Genomic DNA, 15,126 nt, shown 5'->3' on the forward strand with positions numbered 1-15,126 from the left:
TCTGAAGGGCCACACAGTGGTTAACAACAGATCAGTCTTTTAATGGTCTGTAAATAAACAGGAGTTTACATCAGGACATCCTTAATAACAACTGTAGCTAACCAGCTCTCAGTTGTTGAGGTCAGTTTCAGATCTATTACTATAGAGGAATGTACACCGATACTTTTGGTGAGCTGTGGAAATTAAATGTTAAAGACTACATTTTGAAAGTAAACCTCCTAAGTGCTCACTTTTATTGCAAGAAAACAAACAATGAGGAGGGTAATTTTCAAAGGCAGATTCGCTAGTAGAGCAGTGTTGCACCCACAGAAATGGCCTTTTGCAAAACTGCCCATCCAATATGCAGCAAACCTTACGTATTGCTTTTCTGGCCGCACATAAGTTTGCCTGAACTGAGCAGAGGCACTCCTGGAAGTGGAATTTGGTTGCAGTTTGGACTTGTGCACCTGCTTCTGGATTTTCAAAAATATACATAAAAATTCTCCATGCATATAATAGAAGGCATAATTAACCAGGGACAAAAAAATATGGAAATAAACCTTTGTTTAGGAAGTTTGTTTTAGTTGATTTAATATGCAGTTAATGTCATACAAATGTAGTTTCTGTCCCATTAAATTATTTATTTCTTTATTTATATATATGATTTAGATTCCGCTTTGTCATTATGCCATAGTTGCTGACTTAGGTTTAATAAACAGCTTTTAAATATCATCTGTTTTCACTCAAATGCATAATTACCTTGGATTATTTATTAGCCAGTAGCATCAGTTAGAAAATGTATTAAGCTTATTACAGTACCATACTTTTTTTTTTTTTTTTTTCTTTTTTCCCTCCGTGGCTCCTCAGCTAGAGCCTGGTAAAAGCAGCCGGAGCTGGTGTAGTAGTTTGGAGCAGTTCTGGAGCAGGGGTTCTTGGAGCAGTCTGAAGCTGGAGCTGCAGCCTGTACGCGCAAAAAAATAGTGCAAAAAAAAAATGTGCAAAGATTATTAGCATGCACTCAAACCATTAGATCTGTAGCTTTTATGTGTTAGTGGCAGCTTTGTGCTAAATTGCTTGAGGACATGACAGAAATAGCATGCTCATGCTAAGCAGATCATGCGCAGTTCTTTCCTCATGGCTTATTCTCCTGGCTGCAAACCTGTGTAACAGTAAACCTGGCACATGGGGCTGATTGTTAGTGCTGAGAGCAGAAGCTGGAGAGCTTCTGGAACCCAGGAGAGGAGGTGAGGGAAGAGAGAAAACTGTGTGCAAAGGATAAACCTCAGGTGTTTGCCAAGTTGGAGGACTAGCAATAGAATGTGCTTTGGCCAGTTCAAGAACATCCATCCTTTTGATTCCATCATTTTAAAGAAGATCTGTGCTTGCGGGTTGTGGTTTATCCAAACAATAAAGATGTCAACATCAAGCATAATGAAGAAGTGTCATTTGCCACCTCTTGATTAGACACTTGCAGGTGGTCATCCGGAATAAATGCTTTGTTTTGTTGTTATCGTGAATATTATTTGGCTTCCTATGCTCTTCATCCAGAAACAGATCATAGTACATGATGGACAGCCAAAAATTCAAGAGTTCATAAAGAATAATTTTTATTTCATCAAGAAAAGCAAAAATTGACAATCATAATATCCAAGCAGCAAAAGCTGACGGTCTTCCGACATGGACCGGGTGTTAGTATGCTGCATTGGGAGAGACCTAAAATGAGGCTTAGACAAGCTGGCAGCATAAGTGCTAGCGATTTTAATGTCAGAGACACCCAAAACTTAAACAATTTAACTCTACAGGTATATCCACGTAGTAGAAGCTGTCAGGGGACCACCTACTTTTGCTACTTGGATATTATGATAGTCAAATTTTGCATTTTTTTTTTTTTTGATAACATTAAAATTGTTCTTTTTGAAATCTTGAAATTTTGGACAAGATTAATTGTGTACCACACCTTCTCCTTTTGTTTCTGATGATTGATGGTGTGGCTACTCACCTTCTGTTTTGTGTGACAGCAACATTACTGCTTTTGATCTCCTCATTACATAGAAAACCAACGTGAGTTCCTCATCAAACCCAAAAATGGATGCCGTTTTCTGTTTTGGGATTTGTTTGAATTTCTTTGGGAATGTCAGTCTTGTTTTCCCTAATGGCATCCATGTGTGTCAAGTCTTGTTTTAGCAGTCTTTCCATCATTTCTGTATTGCCAAAAATATTGTTGCCCAATACAGTCCTTCCAGATTTTTTACCAAGGATGAACTGTTTGTTCAACATGGGTACCTAGCTGAGTTACCAAAAACCGTAAACTTATCAACTGACTTTTTTTTTTTTATTGCTGCTTGATGTTCATTGATACATTGTAAGATTTTATATCTTGTGCATCTACTTCTGTTACATGCTGACTGTTTTTATTGTTTTACTGGAGCCTGCAATGAGCAATCTTGGAAGGATAAACAGCAAAGTAAATAAATTAAATAAATACCCCCATTCAAGGGCATGAAGTTCATCTTCATTTTGTTGTTAAATCTCATGTATGTGGTGTTTTGATGAAATCTTTTTTGAGACTGATGGCTGCACAAAATCCCGCAGCTCCTCCGGAGCTTTGTGATTTCCGTTGTGCAAGCCACACAGAAGTAGGAGACCGATGTATGCTTTCAACTCTGTTTCATCAACCTGCTTGTATTCCTTGGTTTTGTTAGGATGGTTCTCATTCCACTGCCTGTACTTATATTCTCCCTCACTATTTGTTTCTCGTATGATTATCAACAGAATACTCTCTGAGACAAACCAGCTAAACGTTTCCGCTTCTCTGCATTTTCTTTTTTTTACTACCACAACATTGTCCCAATATCGAACAATATCATAAGTTGTGGTTTCAGTTCCTGTATTCTGCCATTCTTGCTTCTCAGAGCGTTGGCATCTTAATTGTTGTCTCGGTGTCCTGGCTGTGGTTTTGTTGACTGTGCAGCTGTGGCTCTCCTGTCTCTTCCACAGCACCCACAGGATCATCCTCTTCCACTTACCACTTGATCTTTTGGCATCTTTTCTGCTGTTAGCACCAACCGCTCTTCATCTGAGCTGGATTAACCTTATTGAGTAAATTTGTTTTAAATTTCAGAATAACTTCCTTCCTCTGGAAGAAAATCACCATTCTTGCTGCCTTCGCAAGAGTTGTCACCACTAGCAGCATTACTGTAATCTTGGATAAGAGATGTGAGAATGACTTCTGCACTGATTGTGCACTGGACTGCAGACCAAAAAAATACAATCTGGATTACTGCTGAATACATATAGATAGGAATGAAAGATCCTGCTTTGTTGTCACTAAGGCTTACAGCATCCTCTACGCACACTGGCAGAGAATTCATCAAACATCATCAGCAAACATCCCCTCCCTTGTGGCACTGAAGTTAGAAAAACATCCCCCCATTCTTTTGTAACCCTTTTAATTATAAAACCAGCCTTCATGAACAATCAAAATAAACAGATAAAAATAAAATAAAAGACAAAACACAAAACAAGTTCATATACTAATTTATTTAATTTAGATTTTTATATTCTGCTTTTTGTACCTTTTTTTTTTTTTTTCCAGCACAGTCAAAGTGGATTCCATTCAGGTGTTATAGGTTTTTCCCTGTCCCAGAAGGTAAAGAGACTTGCCCAAGGTCGCAAGAAGCAACAGTGGGACTTGAACCCTGGTCTCCTGGTTTATAGTACAAGACTTTAACCACTAGGCTACTCCTCCAAGTAAAACTATAGGGCCAGATTTTCAAAAGCATTTACTCGAGCAAAACTGGTTTTTGCTCGAGTAAATACACTTTACTCAAGTAAGTGGGCTTTTCAAAATTGCTACAATATATGCCATTGAATTGTCCATAGGATTTACTCAAGTAAGTGCACTTTACTCGAGTAAATAGCTTTTGGAAATTGCTACGATAGTATGTCACATTTACATGCGTAACTCCTTTGAAAATGACCCCCATAATGTATCATTCCTTGGGTTCCAGGACTGTACTTGTCCAGCTTATTCTTTAATAGATGAATTTTAAAAGCCCCACGCATGCCAAAGCTGGGAGATACGTGCACAGGTTGGGCTGGTGCACGCCACGTGGATTTTTAATAGGCACCCGTGTACGCGTATTATCTCCCAGTATGCACACAAGGGAGAAAGCTTAAAAAAAGGGGAAGAGCGTGCCACCCACTCCAGGCTATCATAGCGGTTTACAGAAAAAAACAGACACAATAACATTCAAATCACAGACAATCCTTGATTAATGTTTAAGGAATGGAGGAGGGTATTGAGAGGTTCATATTGAGCGAGGCAGAAGCAAGTTACCCAGATAGACTTTACCCAGGGAGGTGTAACCTGTTGACTATGCCCACATTTAATGTACCCAGATAATGGTAGACCACGGCCAGATTTACCTGGCTAAACTTAACTGGGCAGCATTGGCGAAATTTAAGCCCCACTCTCAGAAGGCCTCTGCTCCGCCTCTTTTTTTTTAATCTGGGTAGGTTTAAGCCATCCCATTGACTTGCCCAGCTAAAACTGCGAGCAGTAGGAAATCAAAAATTCAGGGTTTGTCCGGCTAAGTCCAGAATTTAGCTGGACAAAGCGCTTTTAATATGGCCTTCTGAGTTTCCAAGTGCTTCTGGCCTTTCTTTGGCTGTCACTGAATACTTGTTTCTTGATAGCCATGCTTGCCAGCAGTAGAAATAAAAAATGCAAATCAGAATTGTGCTGACTCTGCAGATCTTTGAGCAAATGCAAACTCAGAGGATGCATCATTGTTTCCTACAGTTGGGTGGCCTAAGGGTTGTGTTTTGCTGTATTCTGTAGATAAAAACAAAAAAAGAAAGCAGTTAATGTTTTTTCTCTTCTTTTGATATACTTAAAAAAAATAAAGCAGAGATTTATGCTGACTGTACCCTTCAGACACGCATTACAGTGACTTCTGGCATTTGCTCTTCTCCCTTACCTTTAGCATAATGAAAATACAGTGGTAGCTTGAAAGGCCAGTCCTGGCCAGTGAATGTTTACAGTGCCTCATAACATTGCGAGGACATAGGTAGGATGCTGTGAAGCAAGTTCATCATTCTGATTAACTGGTGTGCCAAGGAAGAACATACAGGACATAGACACTGCCATTACCAGCTCTTCTCTTTTCTTCTAAAAATACATTTAAAAATTTGCAGATAGATATGCTTATCTTGTTTTATTTTACAGGTTTTTGTAGCTTGTCATAGTAAAAATGACTTTTAGGCAAGGAGCGGCTAGTTTGTTCAGCTTCCAGTGGGTACTGGGCCAGCCTTTGTGACTCCGTGGCAGCTGCTGCGCACCACCATTCAGACAGACCTGGGTTTCATTCCCAGGCCCTCACCGAGGCTGGCTGGGAATGCCGCAGAGGTCACACCCACAGCGGCTGGGGGCAGGGAGCCTCGTCCATCGCTCAGTGGCAGCACCTGGAGGCCTTGTCAGCTGAGTTCAGGAGGGAGCTGCTGTTTGTGCACCAGCTGAGGATTGTTGCTCCAGTGGGTGGACTGAGTTGGGAAATGGATGTATAAATAGGGAAACCCTTCCCTCCCAACTCCAAACTGGGTAGTTGTGAGTAACGGCTCATAGCCTAGTGGGGGCCGGTTTTCGATTTAGCTAGAGGCTCAAAGAAGTAGGTGGAAGCTACCTCAGGGATACGTACTTTTCAATATATTTATAAATGATCTGGAAAGAAATACGACGAGTGAGGTAATCACATTTGCAGATGATACAAAATTGTTCAGAGTAGTTAAATCACAAGCAGATTGTGATAAATTGTAAGAAGACCTTGTGAGACTGGAAAACTGGGCATCGAAATGGCAAATTAAATTTAATGTGGATAAGTGCAAAGTGATGCATATAGGGAAAAATAACCCATGCTATAATTACACGATGTTAGGTTCCCTATTAGGCGCTACGACCCAAGAAAGAGATCTAGGCATCATAGTGGATAACACATTGGAATCGTCGATTTTTTGCCCCCAGTCAAAAAAGCAAACAGAATGTTGGGAATTATTAGAATGTTGGGAATTATGATAGAGGTGTTTAAAATCATGAGAGGCCTAGAACGGGTAAATGTGAATCAGTTATTTACTCTTTCGGATAATAGAAAGACTAGGGAGCACTCGATGAAGTTAGCATGTGGCACATTTAAGACGCACAATTAAACTCTGGAATTTGTTGCCAGAGGATGTGGTTTAGTGCAGTTAGTATAGCTGTATTTAAAAAAGGATTGGATAAGTTCTCGGAGGAGAAGTCCATTACCTGCTATTAATTAAGTTGATATAAAAAATAGCTACTGCTATTACTAGCATCAGTAACATGGAATAGACTTAGTTTTTGGGTACTTGCCAGGTTCTTATGGCCTGGATTGGCCACTGTTGGAAACAGGATGCTGGGCTTGATGGACCTTTGGTCTGACCCAGTATGGCATGTTATGTTCTTATGTTCTTACCGTATCCAAAAAAACAAAAAGCCTTCCAATAGGTGTTAAATAATAGTAAGTAAGTGCTTCTCCTATTGGTTCTATAGTAATTAGTTAAGGGGGCGGAGCATAAGCCACTGAGACTTGGAAATAAATAGGCATCCAAGGCCTAAGCTGAAGGCATGGCCTTCCGGAGGAAGTGGTAAAGACCAAAACTGTGAAGGATTTCAAAGGGGCGTGGGATAAACACTGTGGATCCATAAAGTCTAGAGCAGGGGTGGGCAATTCCGGTCCTCGAGGGCTGCAAACCAGTCGAGTTTTCAGGATATCCTTAATGAATATGCATGAGAGAGACCTGCATACACACTGGTTTGCAGCCCTCGAGGACCGGACTTGCCCACCCCTGGTCTAGAGGATGTGAATGAAGAGAAGAGGCATGGGGGTAGCTTGCGGGAATGACAGCTACTACCTGGAGATTAATACCCTTGTTCAATAAACATACACCCGGTTAATGTGACTCCAACATTGCTCTATGCTTTAACATCAAGAGGAAATGTGGAAAAAAGGATTTACATTCACAAAAAAGCAGGGGAGTAGCTTGCTTGATGTGGTGGTTACTACCCCAAACCAAATAAGCCAGATTCTTCACTTTCAATGCATATCCAGCATTGCTCTCTGCTTCAACGGCAGGGGAGAAAGTCTGATTCTTCACTTTAAATGCATATCCAGCATAGCTCTCTGCTTCAAAGTCAGGGGGAACGAAGAAAAGAGGATTTATATTCAGACAACAACCAACAAGGACTGAATTACATAGTCTGGCTAAACAAATAAGCATGGGTGTAGCTTGCTTGTTATGGCGGTTACTACCCCGAATCAATTAAGCCTGATACTTCACTTGGAATACATATCCAGCGCAGCTCACTGCTTCAGCGGCAGGGGGAATGAAGAAAATATGATGTATATTCCAACAACAACCAACAAGGACTGAACAGCACAGGCTGGGTAAACAAATAAGCGTGGGAGTAGCTTGCTTATTGCGGTGGTTACTACCCCTAACCAGTTAAGCTAGATACATCACTTAGATGCAGCTCCAGCACTGCTCTCTACATCAGTGGTGGGGGTGGAAGGTAACTAGAACCAAAAAGTTACTAATAAGGGCCAAGAGTAATAGATAAGTATAAGGCCAAGAGTAACAGATAAGTATGAGAAAAAGAAATAAGTGTGAAGCTTGCTGGGCAGACTGGATGGGCCGTTTGGTTTTCTTCTGCCGTCATTTCTATGTTTCATTTCTATGTTTCAACATATGTCCTTACATCACTTCCCCCTTTTCTTTTTATTCTTAGTTTGCCCAAAGCAGGTATCCGAAGAAGCGTCTTCCAACAGAGACTCAGGCCTTACAAATCCTGCAGTGCAAAGCAAGCTCGCGTCTTCCTTCCAGCAGCACACCAAAAAAGCCTTGAAACAGGTAAGACAGATCCTCCTTCTTCAACACACTGATTGTACTTAAAACTTAACAATAAGTTTAACCCCAAAAAATGGGAGGGGAGAACATTTGAAACATCTGACTATGACATTTCTGTGCTTTAGCTTCTAGTATTTGGCCTGAGCTTTAAAACCACTTGTCAGAAACAGAAAGGACGTTGGGAGCTTTCAACAGGAACAAATATAACATTTGTCTCTCCCATAATACTCAGGGTCTGATTGATTCTTCAAGGTCTCTTCCCGTAGGTGAAGAATGGGGGAAAACCTCACTGAATCAAGCCCTTAAAGCTGTGATAAATTCTTCCAGTTTTATTAAAAAAGGAAAGAAAATACCTCTACAAAAAAAAAAAAAAAGATTATTCATGATGGAAAATTGATAATTGACTTTTTCTCTTTCGCATTTTTAATATGACAAAATTCCACCTCGTGATAGCTCAAAAGTGCATGCATTTGAGGGGGGGGAAGAAGGGAATTTTAATTGCCATTTAATTTTGTAAATCATCCAGTTAACCAAATTGGTTATCTGAACTTACCAAACACTACCTCCTTCATTTAAAATTGTGTCTTGACTCGATTTCTCATTCTTTATGAAATCTTACAGGAACTTCTTTAAAGTTTCATTAAGCTCTTTGTAATATTTAATACAAGCCGTAAAGCCCGTTAAAACGGGCTACATCCCTCTGTCTCTCACCTCCCCCTCATTCTCTCTCCCCTCACTCTTCACCACCCCCCTCCCCCACCCACTCCTCTCCACCCTCCCTCTCCTCTCACTCAGTCCCCCCTCTCCCTCACTCCCTCCCACTCAGTCCCCCCTCTCCCTCCCACTCACTCAGTCCCCCTCTCCCTCCCTCCCACTCAGTCCCTCCCTTCACCCACCTCCATTTCCTCCCGGCGCCGTAAGCGCGACTTCCCGCAACCCTCACCCGGCTCCATTGACTCCTCCCGCTCCTGCCGGCAGATCTCGGGGGGGGTGCCACTCCCGCGCGCGCGGCAGTGACCCCCGCGAGATCTGCCGGCAGATCTGGGGAGGAGAAGTAGCGGCACCGCGCGCGCGCGGTGCCGCTACTCTCTCCTCCCGCTCCTGCCGGCAGATCTCGGGGGGGGGGGCGCGGGAGTGACACCCCCCCCCCCCCCGAGAATCTGCCGGCAGATCTGGGGAGGAGAAGTAGCGGCACCGCGCGCCGCGCGGCGCCGCTGCTTCTCCTCCCGCTCCTGCGGCCCCACCGCCATTTTTTTTTTCTGATCGACGTCCTTGCCCGCACATGCGCAGTAGAGCTGCGCTCTACTGCGCATTTGCGGGCCGTCGGTCACAGGCCATTTATAAGGTAGATAAGATAACCTGTGTAATCACTGTAGTCAGTGTCCCTTCCATCTTCCATCTGGCTCTCTCGCCCTGTAAAAGTCTAGTCTATTATTATAATACACACTTGGTGTCTGTCCAGGAAACTCTTGACAACTTTTGGCCATTGCTGGTACTTCATTTTCTATTATAGATGTGAGTAAATTACACTCCAATGGGCCACATGTCTATAGGGTTATTAAATCCGGCCCTTGGCGGTGAGCTGGGTCCCAGCTCTCAGCAGCAAAAGCATTTCACTTCCATCTGAAGGAAACATTGTCAGGCTGGAAGTGACATTGTTGGCCTGTTGGACTTCCATGGTGATCCTTGATTCTCAGACTTTCCTTTTTTTTTTCACAAACTTGTTACTAGTTTTCAGTAAAACAATGAACATACATCATAGTAGAAACATGCAACCAACATTATATCCCTTCCCTATCACCCCACCCTGAACCTGTCCCCTCCCTTCTCTACCACTCTCTCAGTACACAGATTCAGGCTTCCCTAGTGCTAATATTTCGAATAAGGAAATCAAAGAATAATAATCTCGAGAATGTTGAAAAAACTTTGAAAAAGACCTTGAAAACCTCCCTCTAGGACAGGTCAAATTCTGGCAGAGCTATAAACTAAAGACTAAGGGTTGAACTTTGCACAGATGAGGGTAGATAGGTGAAGAAGTCTTCCCACACCTACAACATACGTTCATCACCTTTTTCCAAAAGTATTTTGGCAGATAAATATTCAAATATGAGTAACTTCGTGCTTCCCATTGCGCATACTTTGGACTGGCATTCATAACCTATGAAGTGAGGATACTTATTTTTGGCTATTAGAGAGCTTTTGTCTAAAAATAAACTGTGATACTCAGTAATCGAAGGTGATATATCCCCATAAATCCCAAAAAAGCCATACCTTAGAATAAGATGAAAAAGATCTCTTAAGGATTTTCTCAATACCTTCCCAGCCCACCCTCCAAAAGGTCTGGATTTTGTGGCAACCCCAAAAACTATGTATAAAATCTCCCTTTTCAAGGCCACATTTTGAACAGATTGGGGAGGAACACATCTTTGCCTGAAATGTGTTCACTTGTGATACATAAGCTTGATTCAAAAACATAATTGCGTCTCTTGCAACTACATTTTCAGTGATTTTATTTATTATTCTGAAAGCTCTTGCAATGATAAAGGGAAGTCTGTCCATCTGTTCCATTTATTAAAGAGACTTAGCAGACTTTCATCATAATGTTTGATTGACTCCAACGCCCTAGAAAACCTAGCACAGGAATTTTTCTCTCTGGATCTACTACATGGTATAGCCTCCAAGGAGCTAATATATCGTATTTCCAGGTTTATTTTTATACAATCAAGGGCATAGTGTCTAATCTGAAGGTATGCAAAAAAATCCTTATGTGCTAAGTGAAACTCAGTCTGGAGCTCTTGAAAACTATGTAAAATTATGGAATCCCCAATAAATAATTGTCAAAGAAGCCTAAGTCCCTTCCAATTCCAAACCATGAAAATAGAGTTATCTAGCCCTGCCCTAAAAAACAGATTCCCAGATAGAGAAATGAATGAGGTCAATCCGCTTGGCGTTTGTAGAAGGCCATATAGAAGGTGCCAAGCCTTTCGGCAAGATTGCATAATTAAAAGTTCCTTTACTTTGTTGGGTACCTCTTGATCCGGAATCTGAAGCAGGGAGTTTAACAATAGAGGACATAACCAGTCTTGCAATGGAGACATGGGAGAGTGAACTGAAGTGTCAAACAGCCAATCCATGATATGCCTCATCATGCAAGCTAAGTTATATGATTGCATATTAGGGCATTTCACCTCTCCAGCTGTAATGAGAGCAATTAAGATTTCTAAAGGTATTCTTGTTTTTTTCCCCATTCCACGAAAATAGTCTGATATGTAAATTGTTTTCCCTCAGGTCTTTTTTGATCTACCAAATGGGAAGAATTTGTAGAACATACAGCCATTTGGGAATTATCATCAATTTTAACAATTGTACTTTGCGCAGCAAAGACAGCGGTAACGCTCTCCAGTGACTAAGGGACTTTATCAAATTTTGCATTAATGGGGCCACATTAGCTGCATAAATTTGTCCTATGTCTATTGGGATTTTAATTCCTAAATACTTCATTTCCTTTTCCACCCACTTCAGGGGGGAACCCCAAGCCCAACTCCTCTTCTAGGGCACCAAAGACCTCCAGTACCTCAGATTTTTCCTGATTAATCTTCAATCCTGCAAATTCCCCAAATGCACTTTGATGTTGGAGCACTTTTAAAAGAGACTTTCTGGGTTCCATAAGAAAAAATAAAACATCATCCGCAAAGGCAGCAATTTTAAATGACTGTCTCCTATGGGTAAAGCCACCTATCAAATTATCATCATCAGTTTTCCGTAGTAGGGGGTCAATTGACAAAATATACAGTAAAGGAGAAAGGGGACAGCCTTGTCTCACACTCCTCTTCACCGGAAAATCAGACAATTTAAAGCCATTAGCTAGAATATTAGAGATTGGCGACCTATAAAGAAGAGTTATATATTGGTCTATATCTCCTTGAAATTCAAACCTTTGCAACACAGACAACATATACTCCCATGGGACCCAATTGAAAGCTTTCTCAGAGTCGAAGCCTACAACTACCATGGAGATGCGACGTCTTTTACATAGAGACATGGCAGTGATCAGTTTAACCCTAAGTGTACTGGCGCTTCTGACTTTGAAAAATCCTACCTGATTCCTAAGACTTACCTTGGACCATCATTGGTCTTCCCACCCGAATGTGAATATCTCAAGCCAAAGGTTTTTCCCAGCCCTGCTGTAATAAAAGACATTGACATCTTCTGGCCACTGCTGGTATTGTCGCTTCTCACATTTCCTGGACAGACAAAAGCAAAGTAGTAGTATAACAGGCAGTATTGTTTGTCTTGAACCTGCAAGCAAATGTAGAGTCCAGCTGAGGCTTTGGACCGTGTCAGGTTGTAGGGCTGTGGCACCAGAATGGGTCGCATTGAAGGCAGAAGAGCCAGTAATGTTCAACAGAGAGAAGGAGTGATATTGAGTGATATTGAGTGATATTGAGGTGGGCGACGTTGCTGAGAAGATGGGACGCGCTGGTTACAGCAGCAGAGGCAGGCCACATCAGGTGTTGCATTAGAGGGGGTTATTTGGAGGAAGGTGATCAGGGATTAACTTAATGTATGTGTATATGAGGGTTCATAGGAGGCTAGAGGGATGGATTGGTACAGGGGTGGGTGTGTGTATTTGAGAAGGTACCAGGGATGGGGAGGTGAGAGAGGTCACCAAGGAGAAGGGTTGGAAGGAAGAGAGAGAGAAAGAGGACGGGGAGCAGAACAGAAGCTGAGGGAAAGACATCTGCCATCTCCCCAAATCCTGATTCTCCCTTCCCTTCTCTTAAAATTCAGATTCTGTTAATTGTTGAAATAATAACTAAAAATCCTATATTTACAGAGGTATTGTTATAATGAAAAATATTAATTTGACTGCAATGGGCCTGTGGGTTTCAGCTAGTACATGGTTAATACAAATCCTAAGAAAGTGACCTTCGTACTCCCAAAAGCTGTTAAACATCTGGTAGCCTGGTACAAGATTCATCTCTACATAGCCGTTTTGTTGGTTTTCTTTTAGCTAATTTTATTTTTGGACAGAATGATTCCTCTCTCTCTGTTGGCCACTCTGATAGCGCCTGTGTGCTGACACTGTTTGCAAATATGTTCGAAATATTGAAACTATGTTCTGTTCCGTGCACAGCCGAGTGCAAAAGTTCACTCATCCCGGGGTCAAACTGCGTTTCAATGAATTTTTGAGTGAACGGAAGCTGACACAACCCCTGCATGGTGCAAGGTTAAGCATGACATCTTTCTGAAATGTGTAGTGCAAAATTACTATCTGTTTGCTGATTTTAACAGACTGAACTTAATAACATGGTGAATAGAGTGTCCAAACATTTGCACATGCCACGGGGGCTGCAGGAGTAGGAACTGTGAATTTAAGTGCAGCCTTTATTGAGCCAGCTTCAAAGCTTTAGTGCATGGACCACAAATTGAAGGATTTGCAAAGTTACATAAATGTAGTAGGTTTGCCCCTAACTGAGCAATCCCCACCCCACGCCTGACCATTTTAAATCAACAGCTGGGCTACCTTACCAGGTGATTTTAATTAGACTCCTGTATCTTTTTTGATGTGGGGCCATTTGCGTTGTAGCCTTTTGTTTCGTCTTATGTTGAGAAGATTCAAGAGATTAAACTGCCATCATGTTTGCCATGTGTTCATCCAATTTGTTTCTCATTCCTTTCTATATTTAATACTTACAACTGCTGTTTTGTTTTGCATATAGACAGTGTTTTGGAAAACAGAGCATGTAAATTATTTAAACAGATTTCGCATGGCGAGTAGGCAGATTTCTCCTGTGACCTATTAGACTGCAGCATGGATTTTTTTCTGAGTTGCTCCTGTGGCTTGCTGGCTGCAGAAGGGGGAGGGAATCTCAGGCCGGCACATTTTGGGCTTCACAGATTTTGATAATTTATCATTTTAGGTGATCATCCTCAGTAGGTTTACGCAGTACTCCACTTCTGCTCATCTAAGCAAGATAAGAGCAAGGAAGACTTGGAACATATAAAATGAAAGTGGCCCCATAACAAAATAATTTTCAAGGAGGTCCAGATTCAAAGGCATTTAGCTGGATAACTTGTGAGTTATCCAGCTGAATGCCAATTCTAGAATGTCTAGACACTTATCCGGCTAAATTGTAGGTGGGTACATTGTTATGTTGTAAAAAAAAAAAAATGATGTGGCATATAAGCTTGACAGCCCGATTCCCAACTCCCATCCATTGTGTAAAAATAGGCCTTACTGAGCCAAACCCAACCCTGCTCTCAAACCCCTCCAAGTAAAATTTAGAAATAAAACAACCACAGGTCCACTCCCACTCCTTCCACCCTCCTCCTTGGTTAACCAAAATCCAAATGTAATGTCCCTCCTTTCTCTCTCACCCTACCCTAACCATAACCCTCCCGCTTACCTGGCACCTTTTAAAACCTCTTTTTGGCTTCGGGATCGTGGTACGCTTGTAGTACGATCTCTGGTGGCCTACGGTGTTGCCTTGACAGCAGATCCGTGGAGGTTTTATTTTTTAACTTTATTTAGAGGGGTTTGGGAGGGTGGGGACCCTCGGCCCGGAAGGGCCCATTTTTTATGCATTGTCTGGGAATCGGGCTGCCTGGCCTGAGCACCTCGTTTTATTTTATTTTATTTTTTTTTGCAAAACCATCATCACTTAACCAGCTGTCAGGGTCATTTATCATTTCGCGTTAGTATGCAAATGCGACATTATGCCATTTGGTAGGAGGGAGAGAGAGAGAGAGCATCTTTGCATAGGCATCAATACGTCACTCTGTATACCACTGTAAGGGAGGACATTTTTAACTCGGAGTGGGGTAGTTTTGGGGGTGGTTTTACATACACAGTAGGAGGTATAAACAGGAAAGTACACATCACTGTAGATTTTCTACCATTTCAGTTGATGAAAGGTACAAGAGGAGGTGATTTTTACAATGCACTCTCCCACTGAAAATCCAGGATAATTTATCCAGCTAGCTTTAGCAGGTCAGATTTAGCCATTTTGAATATCAACCTAAATGTGGCTTTTGGAGAGCAGATTTTAACATGCTAATAGCCTTGACATGCAACATCCAGCAACAAGATTCTCTTAACAGTGCCGCCTTGCAAGAGTACTAGTGATGAATGATAATTGTAGGAGTGTGGCATGTTGGAGACGGTGTATAGATGTTCAAAACCCTGTTAAACTGAAATCAGATGGCAGCTCGCTTCATTGG

The 15,126-nt window shown here is 41.7% G+C and overlaps 1 protein-coding gene across 1 annotated transcript in view; it reads left to right on the forward strand.

The window, feature by feature from the left end:
- The window catches only part of ASXL3 (ASXL transcriptional regulator 3), a 367,079-nt gene that overhangs the window by 178,333 nt on the left and 173,620 nt on the right, over nt 1-15,126 (forward strand). The window contains exon 6 of the mRNA XM_029591205.1: nt 7,784-7,905. Coding sequence (XP_029447065.1) covers nt 7,784-7,905 — 122 coding nt within the window. The remainder of the gene's footprint in view (nt 1-7,783; nt 7,906-15,126) is intronic.

Source organism: Rhinatrema bivittatum, chromosome 2 (assembly GCF_901001135.1).
Source record: "Rhinatrema bivittatum chromosome 2, aRhiBiv1.1, whole genome shotgun sequence".
NCBI lineage: Eukaryota > Metazoa > Chordata > Amphibia > Gymnophiona > Rhinatrematidae > Rhinatrema > Rhinatrema bivittatum.